The 20,115-nt window shown below is 47.4% G+C and overlaps 1 protein-coding gene across 1 annotated transcript in view; it reads right to left on the bottom strand.

Annotated features, from left to right (window-relative positions):
- The window catches only part of LOC110490712 (protein kinase C-binding protein NELL2), a 107,818-nt gene that overhangs the window by 42,262 nt on the left and 45,441 nt on the right, over nucleotides 1–20,115 (bottom strand). Inside the window, 1 exon segment of the mRNA XM_090201117.1 lies at nucleotides 19,517–19,651. Coding sequence (XP_090057243.1) covers nucleotides 19,517–19,651 — 135 coding nt within the window.

Raw genomic sequence — 20,115 nt, 5'->3', positions numbered from 1 at the left:
TAGTCTCTGTTACATCACCCACCAACTAGTCTCTGTTACATCAACCACCAACTAGTCTCTGTTACATCACCCACCAACTAGTCTCTGTTTCATCACCCACCAACTAGTCTCTGTTACATCACCCACCAACTAGTCTCTATTACATTAACCACCAACTAGTCTCTGTAACATCACCCACCAACTAGTCTCTGTTACATCACCCACCAACTAGTCTCTGTTACATCACCCACCAACTAGTCTCTGTTACATTACCCACCAACTAGTCTCTGTTACATCACCCACCAACTAGTCTCCATTACATCACCCACCAACTAGTCTCTGTTACATTACCCACCAACTAGTCTCTGTTACATCACCCACCAACTAGTCTCTGTTACATCACCCACCAACTAGTCTCTGTTACATCACCCACCAACTAGTCTCCATTACATCACCCACCAACTAGTCTCTGTTACACGACCCACCAACTAGTCTCTGTTACATCACCCACGAACTAGTCTCTGTTACATTAACCACCAACTAGTCTCTGTTACATCACCCACCAACTAGTCTCCATTACATCACCCACCAACTAGTCTCTGTTACATTAACCACCAACTAGTCTCTGTTACATCACCCACCAACTAGTCTCTGTTACATTAACCACCAACTAGTCTCTGTTACATTAACCACCAACTAATAATAGTAGTAACTAGTAATTATCTTTTTGTTTTCTCATGATTTGGTTGGGTCTAATTGTGTTGCTGTCCTGGGGCTCTGTGGGTTCTGTTTGTGAACAGAGCCCCAGGACCAGCTTGCTTAGGGAACTCTTCCCCTATTTTAACTGCACACTTGTTGTTTGTGTACATTGATTTTATAATGTTGTATGTTTTACCCCCAACACCACTTTCCATCAATTTGTATAGCAGACCCTCATGCCAAATTGAGTCGAAGGCTTTTTTGAAATCAACAAAGCATGAGAAGACTTTGCCTTTGTTTTGGTTTGTTTGTTTGTCAATTAGGGGGTGCAGGGTGAATACATGGTCTGTTGTACGGTAATTTGGTAGAAAGCCAATTTGACATTTGCTCAGTACATTGTTTTCACTGAGGAAATGTACAAGTCTGCTGTTAATGATAATGCAGAGGATTTCCCCAAGGTTGTTGTTGACGCATGGTAGTTATTGGGGTCAAATTTGTCTCCATTTTTGTGGATTGGGGTGATCAGTCCTTGGTTCCAAATATTGGGGAAGATGCCAGAGCTAAGGATGATGTTACAGAGTTTTAGTATAGCCAATTGGAATTTGTTGCCTCTATATTTGATCATTTCATTGAGGATACCATCAACACCACAGGCCTTTTTGGGTTGGAGTGTTTTTATTTTGTCCTGTAGCTCATTCAAGGTAATTGGAGAATCCAGTGGGTTCTGGGAGTCTTTAATAGTTGATTCTAAGATTTGTATTTGATCATGTATATGTTTTTGCTCTTTGTTCTTTGTTATAGAGCCAAAAAGATTGGAGAAGTGGTTTACCCGTACATCTCCATTTTGGATTGATAATTATTTGTGTTGTTGTTTGTTTAGTGTTTTCCAATTTTCCCAGAAGTGGTTAGAGTCTATGGATTCTTCAATTACATTGAGCTGATTTCTGACGTGCTGTTCCTTCTTTTTCCGTAGCGTATTTCTGTATTGTTTTAGTGATTCACCATAGCGAAGGCGTAGACTCAGGTTTTCCGGATCTCTATGTTTTTGGTTAGACAGGTTTCTCAATTTCTTTCTTCGATTTTTGCATTCTTCATCAAACCATTTGTCATTGTTGTTCATTTTCTTCAGTTTTCTATTTGAGATTTTTAGATTTGATAGGGAAGCTGAGAGGTCAAATATACTGTTAAGATTTTCTTCTGCCAAGTTTACACCTTCACTATTACAGTGGAACGTTTTACCCAGGAAATTGTCTAAAGGGGGTTGAATTTGTTGTTGCCTAACTGTTTTTTGGTAGGTTTACAAACTGCATGTTACTCAGTTCCTTTGGCTTTGATGCCTCATGATTGAGTATTGCTCTGTTCAAGTAGACTGGGATTTTGCTGTGGTCTGATAGGGGTGTCAGTGGGCTGACTGTGAACGCTCTGAGAGACTCTGGGTTGAGGTCAGTGATAAAGTAGTCTACAGTACTAATGCCAAGAGAAGAGCTATAGGTGTACGTACCATAGGAGTCCCCTCGAAGCCTACCATTGACTATGTACATACCCAGCGTGCGACATAGCTGCAGGAGTTGTGACCCGTTTTTGTTGGTTATGTTGTCATAGTTGTGCCTAGGGGGGGCATATGGGGGAGGGAATGCTGTCACCTGCAGGCGGGTGTTTGTCCCCCTGTGTGCTGAGGGTATCAAGTTCTTGTCCCGTTCTGGCATTTAGGTCGCCACAGACTAGGACATGTCCCTGGGCCTGGAAATGATTGATTTCCCCCTCCAGTATGGGGATTCTAGTGGGGGGATAAAGGTAGCCCACAGGAGGAAATTTTTCCCTGTTAAGATAATTTCCTTTTGAATTTCTAGCCAAATGTAAAATGTTCCTGTTTTGATTAATTTAATGGAGTGAGTTATGTCTGCTCTATACCAAATTAGCATATCCCCTGAGTCCCTTCCCTGTTTCACACCTGGTAGTTTGCTGGATGGGACTACCAGCTCTCTGTAACCTAGAGGGCAACCAGTGGGTCCGTCTCCTCTATACCACGTTTCCTGCAGGATGACAATGTCTGTATTACCGATTTCTTTGGTGAAGTCCAGGTTCCTGCTCTTTAGGCCAAAGGCAGATGACCTCAGCCCTTGGACATTCCAGGATGAGATGGTGAAGGCTTTGTGTTCCATAAAGTGTCCAATGTTGTTGGTCGTGTGGTTTGGCCTCAGGCCAGTAAGTGTGAGCAGAGCCTGCTGAGCATCTAGTACATGCCATTGGCTTGGGCTATTGTAAGAGTGGGGGTTGGGCCTGTTGGCCCGCGCACTGCCTGGGCGTATGTGTGACTTCCATGTTGAGGCCCTCTTGTGGGGGTGGGGTGCATGGGGTGGGCAGGGGGGGCATAGGTCTGATCTGAGGGGGCCTAAATGGGGTGCGGTTTACTTGGGGGGGTGTTGAGTGGTTGGGGTGAGGGTGTGGATGTGGCTGGTGGTGCTGTGGTCTGGATGTAATTCCTCTTGGCGTGGGTCCTTTATGTGTAGGTCCAGGGGGGAGGGGGGGGGGGGTCCCACAGGTCTGGGAGAGTGTCTCGCTGGTCTGGGCGGGGTGTTTATTGGCCTGTTGCTCCTGTGTGAAGTGTTGGGGATACGTTTGAGAGCGATGTCCTTTAGAGTCTGGGCAAAGGTGGGCACTGCTGCCTTGTAGAGGTGGACCTGGTCATAGAGGTTGTTCAAGTCCAGGGTGGAGTGGTGGGCCAGGAAAACATTTGGTTTTGTGGCACAGCCACGGGAAATACTTGCGTTTACTCGCTGTATTGTAGCAGGTGGAAGTCTTTTCGTGGTAGCAGGGTGGAGATAACCACTTGTGCGTTGGGGAAAGTAGAATAAGCTTTTTCAATCACTCCCTTCAGTGCTGTGGCCACCCTTTCCTGCTGTGTTCTCAGGTTGTTTGTGCCTGTGTGTATTATTATGTGGCTGGGTGACCCTACAGAAGGTCTAGGGCATGCTGGGTGTTTGGACACCAGAGTTTAGACACACTGTGTTTGGGAAAAAGTTTTTTGTCTTGTATATATTTCCCATTTGAGTCCATAAGGAGTACAATCTGTGTCTTGTGTATGTCCTCAGTGGGTGTGGGGGGGTTGTCAGGAGGGCTATCAGGGTGGCTCAGAGGGGGTGAGAGCCCCTGGGCTTGGGGTTCTTCATTTGTCTGTTCTGCTGTGATGTCTAAGCTATGGTCAGGGTCTGGTGTGGACTGTTCTGCTGTGGTGTCGAGACTTTTGTCGGGTGCTGAGGTGGGCTGTTCTGCTGGCTTCTCTGCGGGGGTGGCCACCTCTCTAGTGGGTTGTTCTCTGTCACATCCCATCCCCCTCACCCTCTCCTCCAGCAGTCTGATCCTCTCCTCTAGTGCTCTGTTCTTCTCCTGCTCCTGCTCTTTCTCCTGTTGTAGTTGTCTCACCACTGTCCAGAGTGCAGATATGTCTCTCTCCACCTCCAGCTCTCCGGGTCTGGTTAAGAGAGTGTTGTTGTGCTGGACTGTTGTCTGGGTCTGTGCTGACTGGAGTGTAATCACCTGCTGTTCCATCTCCACCTGCCTTACCTCCAGCTGGGTAAATGTATCCTTCATTTCAATGAGAGGGTAGTACTCTGTGCTGGGAAGTTGGCTTTCCGCTGGGGGTGTCTCGTCTGTGGGGTTATATAATGAAGAGGTTTGGTCTGACCCTTTCGGGGTGGGGGTATCTTTCTCAAGGGAGAGCTTCTTCTGCTGGGTTAATTATTTGATTAGGTGAAAGTCCAGCTGAAACTGTCTGGGGTTGCCCTGTACCATTACTGTTCCAGACTTATAGAGATTTATATTACCTGACTCAGGTTCCTCGTTGTCAAGTATCCTGAGTTTCCAACACTCATTAACACCCCCTCTCTTAACAAAGGGGTAGTGTGCTAATAAAGCACCATGCCATGCCAGGGGATGGTTTGTGTGGAAGATGAGGTTGCTGATGTTCCCATTTTTGTAATAGTCAGCAAAAAGTGTCTCTTGATTTTCCATAAGGAGCTTCATTTTGAGATATTTTCTTGCCATATCATTCTTTACATACACAGGGTACTGTATTTTAAATTACGCCTGAACAGCGGGAGGCAGCTTCTAAGGCCTCTCCATTTGGTTGGAGTAGACTGTTCGACTCTCTTGCCATTGTTGGGCTAAAGGGCTTTGACACCTCTCACTTGACACGTCAGTGCTAGTTGAAGTTGTATCGAGTTTGGCAGCCTTCATTTAGCATTCAGTCCTTATAAAGTAACGTAATGTATTTTTCTTCTTGGCTTTTGGAAATAAAATATAGTTACATTACTCAGTCAGTTCCAGGTTGGATGGTGTTTTCAGGTTTCTGTTGTTTTTGTATTATTTTGGAATAATACTCCTTGGTAGTTGTAAACCTTCCAGGTGATTCCGTAATTCCATCCAAAATCAGGTTGCAGGTTTTGAGATTTGATTTGGAGTAAAGGTTATGTTGTAGAGGGTAGCTTTCTGCATATGTTCCTGACAAAAAAAATCAAAGTTTATCTAACTCTAAATCTATGTTTTTTAAAGAAAATGCTGAAAATGCTGAAAAACGCAGGAGCTCATCTGATCATGACCTCTAGCCTGCTCTCTGTTATCGCTGCAAGTCTCTGTTACATCAACCACCAGCTAGTCTCTTATGTAGACTGTTACATCAACCACCAGCTAGTCTCTTATGGTAGACTGTTACATCAACCACCAGCTAGTCTCTTATGGTAGACTGTTACATCAACCACCAGCTAGTCTCTTATGGTAGACTGTTACATCAAATTGAGTAGCTGCCAGGGCATTCAACACCTGGTTCTGGGTCTTGAGGTTAGGCTACCCACCAGCCGTTTGGCTTTCTTCAGGCATTCTAACCTGCATGGTTCACTATAATTTTCACAATCAATTGACAGTTCAAATCCTACCATGCTCTTCTGTGCATTGGCCTAAAGCTTTGAAAACCATACTGTCTGTTTGCAACAGTCTGATCAATATATCACAGCAAATCCTTTCTCTCTAACCAGAGTTGGTGGGTCATTTAACTGTTAAAGAGGCTCAGATGCATTGTCTTTCCTAAATCAAGTCCATGCTTGACAGATCTCTTCCCAATCCTTAGGCTTTAACACTTCTCTTTTACTTCCGTTGAAGGAAAGTAACTGTGCTGCCTGGTCATAGAACGTTTTAACAGTTTTAGAATCATTCAAACAGAGAAATCTCTTTTAAATTAGAGTGCCGTCAGATCCGTTCTCCCCAGCCGAAGAACCCTGGTTCCAAAAGGGTTCTTCGGCTGTCCCAATAGGATAACCCTTTTTGGTTCCAGGTAGGACCCTCTGTTTGAACAAGTCACGTGTGCAACCAGAGGATAAAAAACTCAAGACCACCTTTACTCCACACACAGAGATGTATACAAAGCTCCCCTTCGCCCTCCATTTGGAAAATCTGACCATAATTCTAACCTCCTGATTCTTGATTACAACAAAAACTAAAGCAGGAAGTACTAGTGACTCGCTCAAATGGAAGTGGTCAGATGACACTGATGCTACCCTACAGGACTGTTTTGCTAGCACAGACAGGAACATGTTCCGGGATTCATCCAGTGACATTGAGGAGTATACCACCTCAGTCACCGGCTTCATCAGTAAGTGCATCAACGACGTTGTCCCCACAGTGACCGTACATATCCCAACAAGAAGCCATGGATTACAGGAAACATCTGCACTGAGCTAAAGACTAGAGCTGCTACTTTCAAGGAGCAGGACACTAATCCGGATGCTTATAAGAAATCCCGCTATGCCCTCAGGCGAACCGTCAAACAGGGAAAGCGTCAATACAGGACTAAGATTGAATCCTACTACACCGGCTCCGACACTCGTCGGATGTGGCAGGGCTTGCAAACTTTTAGGGAAACACAGCCACGAGCTGCCCAGTGACGCGAGCCTACCAGATTGGCTAAATTCCTTTTATGCTCGTTTCGAGGCAAGCGACACTGAAGCATGTATGAGAGCACCAGCTTTTCCGAACGACTATGTGATCACGCTCTCCGTAGCCGATGTGAGCGAGATCTTTCAACAGATCAACATTCACAAGGCCGCTGAGCCAGACGGATTACGAGGATGTGTACTCAGAGCATGCACAGTCCAACTGGCAAGTGTCTTCACTGCCATTTTCAACCAGTCTGTAAAATCTACATGTTTCAAGCAGTCAAGCAACCACCATAGTCCCTGTGCCCAAGAAAGTGAAGGTAACCTGCCTAAATGACTACTGCCCCATAAATATCACGACGGTAGCCATGCTGTGCTTTGAAAGGTTGATCATGGCTCAAATCGACATCATCATCCCAGAAACCCTAGACCCACTCCAATTCACATACCGCCACAACAGATCCACAGATGACGTAATCTCAATTGCACACCACACTGCCCTTTCCCATCTGGACAAAAGGAACACCTGACAGCTGACTGCTGTTAGAAGGCTGTTCATTGACTGCAGCTTAGCGTTCAACACCATGGTGCTCACAAAGCTCATCACTAAGCTAAGGAACTTGGGACTAAACACCTCCCTCTGCAACTTGATCCTGGACTTCCTGATGGGCCGCCTCCAGGTGGTAAGGGTAGGTAACGCAGGGGTGCGCGCTTAGTCCCCTCCTGTAATCCCTGTTCACCCACAACTGCGTAGCCAAGCAAGACTCCAACACCATCATTAGATTTGCTGACGACACAATGGTGGTAGGCCCGACCACCGACAACGATGAGACAGCCTATAGGGTGGAGGCCAAAGCCCTGGCAGTGTGGTGCCAGGCCAACAACCTCTCCCTCAATGTGATCAAGACAAAGGAGCTGAACGTGGACCGAACAGACACCCACTTACATTGACGGGGCTGAAGTGGAGCGGGTCGAGAGTTTCAAGTTCCTTGTTGTCCACATCACCAACAAACTATCTTGGTCCAAACACACCAAGAAATTTGTGAAATGGGCACGACCATGCCTTTTCCCCCTCGGGAGACTGAAAAGATTTGGCATATGTCCCCAGATCCTCAAAAAATTCTACAGTTGCACCATCAAGAACATCCCAAAAATTGTCAAAACACGTCAATCGGTACCGAAGCGCCAAGTCTAGGTCCAAAAGGCTCCTTAACACCTTCTACCCCCAAGCCATACGACTGCTCCCGGACTATTTTCATAGTTTATTTAGTCAATATTTTCTTCATTCTATTTTCTTAAAAGTGCATTGTTGGTTAAGGGCTTGTAAGTAAGCATTTCACAGTAAGGTCTACAACTGTTGTATTCGGCGCATGTCACAATTAAAATGTAATTTTGATTAGATTTGACTTGAAGGTATCTGGATGAAGTATCACAGTAAAGTGCTCTGTCTCTTTTATAGAACACTGTTCATTGAATGATGGAAAACCTCAGAGTGCCTCTAGCACACGAACACACACAAGTCGATGAGTATTCATGCAGCTTGTAGCCTATAATGGAATGGGATCTTCAATCTCCATGATCTAACTCATCTCTATGGTGGTGCTGTCACTACGAGATGCACGGCGCTGCGCCTGGGGTAAGATGATGTCTTCAGTGATTTTGCAACGCACAACTCCGGAATCATGACATCCCATTTTGAATTTTCAAACAGCCAAATACGATCCCCCATGTCAAAACAAATATGTTTGAAAACAATATTAGCTTGTGGGGGATATTTTTACATCTATACTGACAGACCGCCAGGTTCTTTGAAAAGCAAAGCAACATCCTCTTTAAACCCATTCTATTCACATCGTCAACCACTGTCTGTCAAGGTCACAACTGTCAATTCAAAAGCTCCATGTTCACCCCAGTCTGTAGACATATAAATTGAAATAGGTGCGTTTCAATACAATATAAGCCTTTATTGTGGTAGCTATAGTTACAGACTGAACAGCAGAGAGAATCACACAGCTTTTAATAACAGACCAGATGTGGTAGCTATAGACTGAACAGCAGAGAGAATCACACAGCTTTTAATAACAGACCAGATGTGGTAGCTATAGTTACAGACTGAACAGCAGAGAGAATCACACAGCTTTTAATAACAGACCAGATGTGGTAGCTATAGACTGAACAGGAGAGAGAATCACACAGCTTTTAATAACAGACCAGATGTGGTAGCTATAGTTACAGACTGAACAGCAGAGAGAATTACACAGCTTTTAATAACAGACCAGATGTGGTAGCTATAGTTACAGACTGAACAGCAGAGAGAATCACACAGCTTTTAATAACAGACCAGATGTGGTAGCTATAGACTGAACAGGAGAGAGAATCACACAGCTTTTAATAACAGACCAGATGTGGTAGCTATAGTTACAGACTGAACAGCAGAGAGAATCACACAGCTTTTAATAACAGACCAGATGTGGTAGCTATAGTTACAGACTGAACAGCAGAGAGAATCACACAGCTTTTAATAACAGACCAGATGTGGTAGCTATAGACTGAACAGGAGAGAGAATCACACAGCTTTTAATAACAGACCAGATGTGGTAGCTATAGTTACAGACTGAACAGCAGAGAGAATCACACAGCTTTTAATTCTCTCTCCTGTTCAGTCTATAGCTATGCTACCACATCTGGTCTGTTATTAAAAGCTGTGTGATGATTCTCTCTCCTGCTCAGGCTATAGCTCCCATATCTGGTCTGTTATTATAGCAGACCAGACGTGGTAGCTATAGCTATACCTGCAACAGCAGAGAGAATCATATAGAACAACCAGTGCTGACTGCTGAGCCTCTGAAACAACCAGGCAATACCCCCTCCCTTTCTCTCACTCTCCCTTGCTCTACCTCTCTTTTTCTCTCACTCTCCTTTGCTCTACCTCGCTCTACCTCTCACTATCTGTTTATTTCCTGATCTCCTGATCTTCATTTTATGTTCTAATCATTCTGTAATGTTCTGTTCATTCTGCAGAGAAGAGGAGGGGAGTAGAGGAGGGGAGAAGAGGAGGGGAGAGGAGTAGAGGAGGGGAGAAGAGGAGGGGAGTAGAGTAGGGGAGTAGAGGAGGGGAGAAGAGGAGGGGAGAAGAGGAGGGGAGTAGAGGAGGGGAGAAGAGAAGGGGAGTAGAGGAGGGGCGTAGAGGAGGGGAGTAGAGGAAGGGAGTAGAGGAGGGGAGTAGAGGAAGGGAGTAGAGGAGGGGAGTAGAGGAGGGGAGTAGAGGACGGGAGTAGAGGAAGGGAGTAGAGGAGGGGAGTAGAGGAAGGGAGTAGAGGAGGGGAGTAGAGGAGGGGAGTAGAGGAAGGGAGTAGAGGAGGGGAGTAGAGGAAGGGAGTAGAGGGGGATGGGGGGGGGGGGGGGGGGGGCAGCTCCGTACACAGAAAGCCAGGAACAAACGTTTTACTTATAACACGGTTCAAACTGCTGAGGTAACTGCTGAGGTAACTGACAAAAGTAATATTATTCTTTTTTTAAATCTCTTCTGATGTCTGATGTGGCTTCCTTACAGTAAAGAAAATGAAAATAATACCTTTCCCACGAGTCCTAATTTAACAAGTCAGAACTGCTGCAGTGTTAGCTTTGGGCTTCGGAGCTCGTGGAAACAAATCAATTACAAAGGATACCCTACATAAAGCTAACCAGAGATATTGCAAAACAGCAGTCAAAAGCCAGAGGGAGGATTTGATCCAATAATGATACTGTCCATGGTTCAAAGAATGAAATTAAAATATAGTCAGTAGCGCATGTTTCCATTTGTAGTGTGGTAGGAATACTTCAAAGGAATACACACAGTACTGTAGATTGGCTCTCACACCTTTAACTCCAGGACCTGCTTCATTAGGCATTCTGCTACGACACGACGAGCACGAACACTTTATACAGGACATTCTGGCTTTTATTCTCTCTGTGTTTTATTCAAACGTTATCAGTCACATGCTCTGAATACAACAGGTGTAGGTAGACCTTACTTACGAGCCCTTAACCAATAATGCAGTTTAAATAATACGGGGTGGTGGGGGGGGGGTCCCGTGGGGGTACCGGGGGGGTACCGGTACAGAGTCAATGTGCGTGGGCAGTTAGTTGAGGTAGTACAGTATGTACATGTAGGTAGAGTTATTAAAGTTACTATGCATTGACGATAACAACAGAGTAGCAGGGGTGTAAAAGAGGGGGAGGGGAAATGCAAATAGTCTGGGTGGCCATTTGATTAGAAGTTCAAGAGTCTTATGGTTTGGGGGTAAAAGCTGTTTAGAAGCCTCTTGGACCTAGACTTGGCGCTCCGGTACAGCTTGCCGTGCGGTAGCAGAGAGAACAGTCTATGACTAGGGTGGCTGGATTACGGGGTTGAGTTGAGCTCATGATCTAGGCTGACCTGGCCTGACCTGTCTGTACAGCAAATAGCAAAATATGTGTAGAGTAGGACGACAAGTCTATAAACCTGTACTACACACACACACACACACACACACACACACACACACACACACACACACACACACACACACACACACACACACACACACACACACACACACACACACACACACACACAAACACACACACACACACACACACACACACACACACACAAAAACACACACACACAAACAAGAAAAGCTAGATAAATTCTACCATTATGTGGTAAGTCACAAGTAAGCCACCAATGATATTCCGTATGACTGTTAACTACAGATACCTGAAAAAGTCATTCTAAATTATCTCTCTGTCTCTCTCTTTCCACTGAAATAAATAATATAATTTCTCCCTAGGAGGGGGCGGTTGGCATCTAGCTGGAGGATGGAGGATGGCTGGCACAGCAGGCCGCATATCTCTCACTGGCAGCAGACCTACGGACAGACGGACAGACGACTAAAAATAAAGAGGAGACTTTCTTTAGATCTCTCTACAGCGCTCACACCCTCTCTCTCTCTCTCTCTCTCTCTCTCTCTCTCTCTCTCTCTCTCTCTCTCTCTTAATCCGCTTCTATCTCTCTCCCTCTCAGGTTCTCTCCCTCTCTCACTCTCAGAGAAGAAGCAGATTCTTCAGAACAGCATCACACATCCATAATCCTTTCATGTCTGAGTATTGCAATTCAGACTATAGCCACCAACGGTCCTGTGGTGTTGGTTTGACTGGTAGGACTATAGCCACCAACGGTCCTGTGGTGTTGGTTTGACTGGTAGGACTATAGCCACCAACGGTCCTGTGGTGTTGGTAGGACTATAGCCACCAACGGTCCTGTGGTGTTGGTTTGACTGGTAGGACTATAGCCACCAACAGTCCTGTGGTGTTGGTTTGACTGGTAGGACTATAGCCACCAACGGTCCTGTGGTGTTGGTTTGACTGGTAGGACTATAGCCACCAACAGTCCTGTGGTGTTGGTTTGACTGGTAGGACTATAGCCACCAACGGTCCTGTGGTGTTGGTTTGACTGGTAGGTCTATAGCCACCAACGGTCCTGTGGTGTTGGTAGGACTATAGCCACCAACGGTCCTGTGGTGTTGGTTTGACTGGTAGGTCTATAGCCACCAACGGTCCTGTGGTGTTGGTTTGACTGGTAGGACTATAGCCACCAACGGTCCTGTGGTGTTGGTTTGACTGATAGGTCTATAGCCACCAACGGTCCTGTGGTGTTGGTTTGACTATAGCCACCAACGGTCCTGTGGTGTTGGTTTGACTGGTAGGTCTATAGCCACCAACAGTCCTGTGGTGTTGGTTTGACTGGTAGGTCTATAGCCACCAACAGTCCTGTGGTGTTGGTAGGACTATAGTCACCAACGGTCCTGTGGTGTTGGTTTGACTGGTAGGACTATAGCCACCAACGGACAGGAATACGGACAGGACTATGTCACTCCTTGAGTTTACAGATGAAGTCAACAAGGCAAGCCAACATGACCTACTCTATACTCTATCTGCAGGCATTGACCACATACATTCAGGCAGACAGACAAGACCCAAACCTCTGAAAGGCTTTGTCTGGGGCTGCAGCCACCTAAAGGCTCTCTCTGAGTTTTATATGCTTGGCTTATTGCTCAGCACACTTGGCCTGTCTGATGATACTCCTTAACACACCAATAAACACTCTCTCTCTCTCTGTCTTTCTTTCCCCCTCACACAGTCTTTCAAACTCTCTCTCTCCATCTCCCTGAGTGTCCTATTCCACTGCTTTTAATAAAATATTTAAGAAGTGACTTCATCTGTATTCCCAGCAGTCTATGAAGCCCTAACGCCCTTATCTGTTCAGAATGACATCCCCAGTCCCCACCCACTCACAGGGCTAAACCAATTAGAGCTCAGAACACGCCACTCAAACCAATCAACTGCGAGATTGCTGATGTTTTCTGGTGGGCGTTAAATGAGTCATGATGACATCAAGGAGAGAGCGTGTTCTTGTTACTAGTTGTGCTATTTTGATCAGGCAGAACAGGAAAACAACACTTCTACAGCGCCTTGTCGAAAGTAAAGTATTTTGGTTTTCCAAGTATTCTCCCTAACAGCAAATGAAATAGATGTTTCCCAGAAAGCTACAGAACAGATTAGAATATAGTCATTAGAGAACCTTAGAGAGAGAGAGAGATAGACAGAGAGAGAGAGAGAGAGAGAGAGAGAGACAGAGAGAGAGAGAGAGAGAGAGAGACCCATATTTATGCTTATTTATTTTACCTTGTGTCCTTTAACAATTTGTACATTGTTAAAACACTGTATATATATAATATGACATTTGTAATGTCTTTATTGTTTTGAAACTTCTGTATGTGTAATGTTTACTGTTAATTTTTATTGTTTATTTAACTTTATATATTCACATTATATATTATCTACCTCACTTGCTTTGGCAATGTTAACACATGTTTCCCATGCCAATAAAGCCCTTGAATTGAATTGAAAATTGAGAGAGAGGAAGAGCGAGAGAAAGAGAGACAGAGAGAGAAAGAGAGAGAGACAGAAAGAGAGAGAGAGAGACAGACAGACAGACAGACAGGCAGGCAGGCAGGCAGACAGACAGACAGACAGACAGACAGACAGACAGACAGACAGACAGACAGACAGACAGACAGACAGACAGACAGACAGACAGACAGACAGACAGACAGACAGACAGAGAGACAGCGAGAGACAGAGAGAGACAGAGAGAGAGACTACAACCACCTAATAGGAAGCGATTCCCAAACCTTCCATAACAAAGCCATCACCTACAAAGAGATGAACCTGGAGAAGAGTCCCCTAAGCAAGCTGGTCCTAGGGCTCTGTTCACAAACACAACACACCCCACAGAGCCCCAGGACAACAGCACAATTAGACCCAACCAAATCATGAAAAAACTAAAAGATAATTACTTGACACATTGGAAAGAATTAACAAAAAAACAGAGCAAACTAGAATGCTATTTGGCCTTAAACAGAGAGTACACAGTGGCAGAATACCTGACCACTATGACTGACCTAAACTTAAGGAAAGCTTTGACTATATACAGACTCAATGAGCATAGCCTTGCTATAGAGAAAGGCCGCCGTAGGCAGACATGGCTCTCAAGAGAAGACAGGCTGAGGTGGAAAATGAGCTGCACTTCCTAACCTCCTTCCCAATGTAATATTAGAGACACATATTTCCCTCAGATTACACAGACCCACAAAGAATTCGAAAACAAATCCAATTTTGATAAACTCCCATATCTATTGGGTGAAATTCCACAGTGTGCCATCACAGCAGCAAGATGTGTGACCTGTTGCCACAAGAAAAGGGCAACCAGTGAAGAACAAACACCATTGTAAATACAACCCATATTTATGCTTATTTATTTTCCCTTGTGTACAAATGTCATATTATATATATAAAATGACATTTGTAATGTATTTATTGTTTTGAAACTTCTGTATGCGTAATGTTTACTGTTAATTTGTATTGTTTATTTCACTTTTGTATATTATCTACCTCACTTGCTTTGGCAATGTTAACACATGTTTCCCATGTCAATAAAGCCCCTTGAATTGAATTGAATTGAGAGACGCCAAAACAGAGACAGAAAGAAAGAGCAACATCAAAAGACAGTTGTGACTTATGCCAAACCTCCCTCCCTCCTTCCTTAGACAAGGTCACAGTCCATAACCCACAGTGGCCACAGAGACAAACCTGGCAGGACCATAGAGCAAGAAGGTTAGACACGCTGGTTATTAATGACAGGGGGGATGATAGCATCTTTAATTATGCACACAGACACTGACTAATCACCGAACCAACTGTTCTCATTAGCAGCAGTTGGTTGGTCGGTGGGAGACTGTCTGTCTGTGACTGGCATGCTAAATAGATCTGGGCTCTGCATTGTAGCGTGGAGTATTTTTACCACCTCATGGTTGGAGTATGATGGGGAATAAGGTAGTAAGGCTTGCAGTATGAACAACCGGAGAGACTGCCAGCTGTGGCAAATTAACCTTGCTGCAATGTACCATGGGTATTTTTAACCCACCAGTGGTGGGAGTATGATGGACCGGGGCCTAAGGCTGTGAGGCTGGTCTGATGAGTGGAGGGGTCAGGGGTTGTAGAGGTGGTACAGGTCATTTATGGCTGTGAGGCTGGTCTGATGAGTGGAGGGGTCAGGGGTCGTAGAGGTGGTACAGGTCATTTATGGCTGTGAGGCTGGTCTGATGAGTGGAGGGGTCAGGGGTCGTAGAGGTGGTACAGGTCATTTATGGCTGTGAGGCTGGTCTGATGAGTGGAGGGGTCAGGGGTCGTAGAGGTAGTACAGGTCATTTATGGCTGTGAGGCTGGTCTGATGAGTGGAGGGGTCAGGGGTCGTAGAGGTGGTACAGGTCATTTATGGCTGTGAGGCTGGTCTGATGAGTGGAGGGGTCAGGGGTCGTAGAGGTGGTACAGGTCATTTATGGCTGTGAGGCTGGTCTGGTGAGTGGAGGGGTCAGGGGTCGTAGAGGTGGTACAGGTCATTTATGGCTGTGAGGCTGGTCTGGTGAGTGGAGGGGTCAGGGGTCGTAGAGGTGGTACAGGTCATTTATGGCTGTGAGGCTGGTCTGGTGAGTGGAGGGGTCAGGGGTCGTAGAGGTGGTACAGGTCATTTATGACTGTGAGGCTGGTCTGATGAGTGGAGGGGTCAGGGGTCGTTGAGGTAGTACAGGTCATTTATGGCTGTGAGGCTGGTCTGATGAGTGGAGGGGTCAGGGGTCGTAGAGGTGGTACAGGTCATTTATGGCTGTGAGGCTGGTCTGGTGAGTGGAGGGGTCAGGGGTCGTAGAGGTGGTACAGGTCATTTATGGCTGTGAGGCTGGTCTGGTGAGTGGAGGGGTCAGGGGTCGTAGAGGTGGTACAGGTCATTTATGGCTGTGAGGCTGGTCTGGTGAGTGGAGGGGTCAGGGGTCGTAGAGGTGGTACAGGTCATTTATGGCTGTGAGGCTGGTCTGATGAGTGGAGGGGTCAGGGGTCGTAGAGGTAGTACAGGTCATTTATGGCTGTGAGGCTGGTCTGGTGAGTGGAGGGGTCAGGGGTCGTAGAGGTGGTACAGGTCATTTATGGCTGTGAGGCTGGTCTGGTGAGTGGAGGGGTCAGGGGTCGTAGAGGTGGTACAGGTCATTTATGGCTGTGAGGCTGGTCTGATGAGTGGAGGGGTCAGGGGTCGTAGAGGTGGTACAGGTCATTTATGGCTGTGAGGCTGGTCTGATGAGTGGAGGGGTCAGGGGTCGTAGAGGTAGTACAGGTCATTTATGGCTGTGAGGCTGGTCTGGTGAGCGGAGGGGTCAGGGGTCGTAGAGGTGGTACAGGTCATTTATGGCTGTGAGGCTGGTCTGATGAGTGGAGGGGTCAGGGGTCGTAGAGGTGGTACAGGTCATTTATGGCTGTGAGGCTGGTCTGATGAGTGGAGGGGTCAGGGGTCGTAGAGGTGGTACAGGTCATTTATGGCTGTGAGGCTGGTCTGATGAGTGGAGGGGTCAGGGGTCGTAGAGGTGGTACAGGTCATTTATGGCTGTGAGGCTGGTCTGATGAGTGGAGGGGTCAGGGGTCGTAGAGGTGGTACAGGTCATTTATGGCTGTGAGGCTGGTCTGATGAGTGGAGGGGTCAGGGGTCGTAGAGGTGGTACAGGTCATTTATGGCTGTGAGGCTGGACTGGTGTGCGGAGGGGTCAGGGGTCGTAGAGGTGGTACAGGTCATTTATGGCTGTGAGGCTGGTCTGATGAGTGGAGGGGTCAGGGGTCGTAGAGGTGGTACAGGTCATTTATGGCTGTGAGGCTGGTCTGATGAGTGGAGGGGTCAGGGGTCGTAGAGGTAGTACAGGTCATTTATGGCTGTGAGGCTGGTCTGATGAGTGGAGGGGTCAGGGGTCGTAGAGGTGGTACAGGTCATTTATGGCTGTGAGGCTGGTCTGATGAGTGGAGGGGTCAGGGGTCGTAGAGGTGGTACAGGTCATTTATGGCTGTGAGGCTGGTCTGATGAGTGGAGGGGTCAGGGGTCGTAGAGGTGGTACAGGTCATTTATGGCTGTGAGGCTGGTCTGGTGAGTGGAGGGGTCAGGGGTCGTAGAGGTGGTACAGGTCATGCATGGCTGTGAGGCTGGTCTGGTGAGTGGAGGGGTCAGGGGTCGTAGAGGTGGTACAGGTCATTTATGGCTGTGAGGCTGGTCTGATGAGTGGAGGGGTCAGGGGTCGTTGAGGTAGTACAGGTCATTTATGGCTGTGAGGCTGGTCTGATGAGTGGAGGGGTCAGGGGTCGTAGAGGTGGTACAGGTCATTTATGGCTGTGAGGCTGGTCTGGTGAGTGGAGGGGTCAGGGGTCGTAGAGGTGGTACAGGTCATTTATGGCTGTGAGGCTGGTCTGGTGAGTGGAGGGGTCAGGGGTCGTAGAGGTGGTACAGGTCATTTATGGCTGTGAGGCTGGTCTGATGAGTGGAGGGGTCAGGGGTCGTAGAGGTGGTACAGGTCATTTATGGCTGTGAGGCTGGTCTGATGAGTGGAGGGGTCAGGGGTCGTAGAGGTAGTACAGGTCATTTATGGCTGTGAGGCTGGTCTGATGAGTGGAGGGGTCAGGGGTCGTAGAGGTGGTACAGGTCATTTATGGCTGTGAGGCTGGTCTGGAGAGTGGAGGGGTCAGGGGTCGTAGAGGTGGTACAGGTCATTTATGGCTGTGAGGCTGGTCTGATGAGTGGAGGGGTCAGGGGTCATAGAGGTGGTACAGGTCATTTATGGCTGTGAGGCTGGTCTGATGAGTGGAGGGGTCAGGGGTCGTAGAGGTAGTACAGGTCATTTATGGCTGTGAGGCTGGTCTGGTGAGCGGAGGGGTCAGGGGTCGTAGAGGTGGTACAGGTCATTTATGGCTGTGAGGCTGGTCTGATGAGTGGAGGGGTCAGGGGTCGTAGAGGTGGTACAGGTCATTTATGGCTGTGAGGCTGGTCTGATGAGTGGAGGGGTCAGGGGTCGTAGAGGTGGTACAGGTCATTTATGGCTGTGAGGCTGGTCTGATGAGTGGAGGGGTCAGGGGTCGTAGAGGTGGTACAGGTCATTTATGGCTGTGAGGCTGGTCTGATGAGTGGAGGGGTCAGGGGTCGTAGAGATAGTACAGGTCATTTATGGCTGTGAGGCTGGTCTGGTGAGCGGAGGGGTCAGGGGTCGTAGAGGTGGTACAGGTCATTTATGGCTGTGAGGCTGGTCTGATGAGTGGAGGGGTCAGGGGTCGTAGAGGTGGTACAGGTCATTTATGGCTGTGAGGCTGGTCTGATGAGTGGAGGGGTCAGGGGTCGTAGAGGTGGTACAGGTCATTTATGGCTGTGAGGCTGGTCTGATGAGTGGAGGGGTCAGGGGTCGTAGAGGTGGTACAGGTCATTTATGGCTGTGAGGCTGGTCTGATGAGTGGAGGGGTCAGGGGTCGTAGAGGTGGTACAGGTCATTTATGGCTGTGAGGCTGGACTGGTGAGCGGAGGGGTCAGGGGTCGTAGAGGTGGTACAGGTCATTTATGGCTGTGGTGCTGTTCTGATGAGTGGAGGGGTCAGGGGTCGTAGAGGTGGTACAGGTCATTTATGGCTGTGAGGCTGGTCTGGTGAGTGGAGGGGTCAGGGGTCGTAGAGGTGGTACAGGTCATTTATGGCTGTGAGGCTGGACTGGTGAGCGGAGGGGTCAGGGGTCGTAGAGGTGGTACAGGTCATTTATGGCTGTGAGGCTGGTCTGATGAGTGGAGGGGTCAGGGGTCGTAGAGGTGGTACAGGTCATTTATGGCTGTGAGGCTGGTCTGGTGAGTGGAGGGGTCAGGGGTCGTAGAGGTGGTACAGGTCATTTATGGCTGTGAGGCTGGTCTGGTGAGTGGAGGGGTCAGGGGTCGTAGAGGTAGTACAGGTCATTTATGGCTGTGAGGCTGGTCTGATGAGTGGAGGGGTCAGGGGTCGTAGAGGTGGTACAGGTCATTTATGGCTGTGGGGCTGTTCTGATGAGTGGAGGGGTCAGAGGTCGTAGTAATGAAAGGTTTCCTAGAGATCATATGGAATCAGAAGAGCGTAATTATAAGCCCCCTAAATTTCTCCTGCTTAAAGTAGACGCCTCTGCTTGGAATCGTAGTCATCCCTGTACCTACTTACACAGCCCTACAGTATATGATTGTAATTCCAAACTAAGATAAACATTAAAAACAATGAAGTCCAAGCTCCTCGAAGGACCACTTCTAAATGAGGCATTGGAGTTTTGCACAACCAGCAAAGCTGGGCCACAACAGAGAAGAGAGCCAAAGATCACAAGGTGCACAAGCAGCAAAGCTGGGCCACAACAGAGAAGAGAGCCAAAGATCACAAGGATTAGTAGATAGAATGGACTGAGGCGATGAAGATGACTTAAATGAGTGTTGGCTTAGTGATGCTATTGTTGTAGTAAGAGTACTGCACCTCCACAGTACGCGCTGTCATCCCTCAGGGCGCGGTAGCCATCTTTACAGCTGCAGCAGGACCCAGCCTCCAGGTTCACACATTCTGAGTTCTCCACACAGCTGGGACTGTGGCCCTCCACACAGAAATGATGACCTGAGAGGGGGAAAGAGACAGAGACTGTCTGGTCATTCTACAGCTGATAAATCACCCTTACTGGGTTGTCTTAAACCTGTGTGTGTGTGTGTGTGTGTGTGTGTGTGTGTGTGTGTGTGTGTGTGTGTGTGTGTGTGTGTGTGTGTGTGTGTGTGTGTGTGTGTGTGTGTGTGTGTGTGTGTGTGTGTGTGTGTGTGTGTGTGTGTGTGTGTGCGTGTGTGTGCGTGTGTGTGTGTGCGTGTGTGCGTGTGCGTGTGTGCGTGTGTGTGTGCATGTGTGTGAGAGAGAGAGAGGGTGTGAGAGTGTGTGTTATACTAGACAAGGCGTGCTTTCTTTCCTCAAACAGTTTGTCCCTGTCTCCTTCCCCTGGCCATAGACAAATAACTAGGTAGACAGAACAACAGGTATGTATGGCTGAAACCACGGTTCACTCTGCAGGAACACGGGTCAGTCTGCAGGAACAC

The sequence above is a fragment of the Oncorhynchus mykiss genome, chromosome 15 (assembly GCF_057628025.1).
Source record: "Oncorhynchus mykiss isolate SJ-2025 chromosome 15, ASM5762802v1, whole genome shotgun sequence".
Classification (NCBI taxonomy): Eukaryota; Metazoa; Chordata; class Actinopteri; order Salmoniformes; family Salmonidae; genus Oncorhynchus; species Oncorhynchus mykiss.
This window is presented reverse-complemented; position numbering and strand designations above follow the sequence as displayed.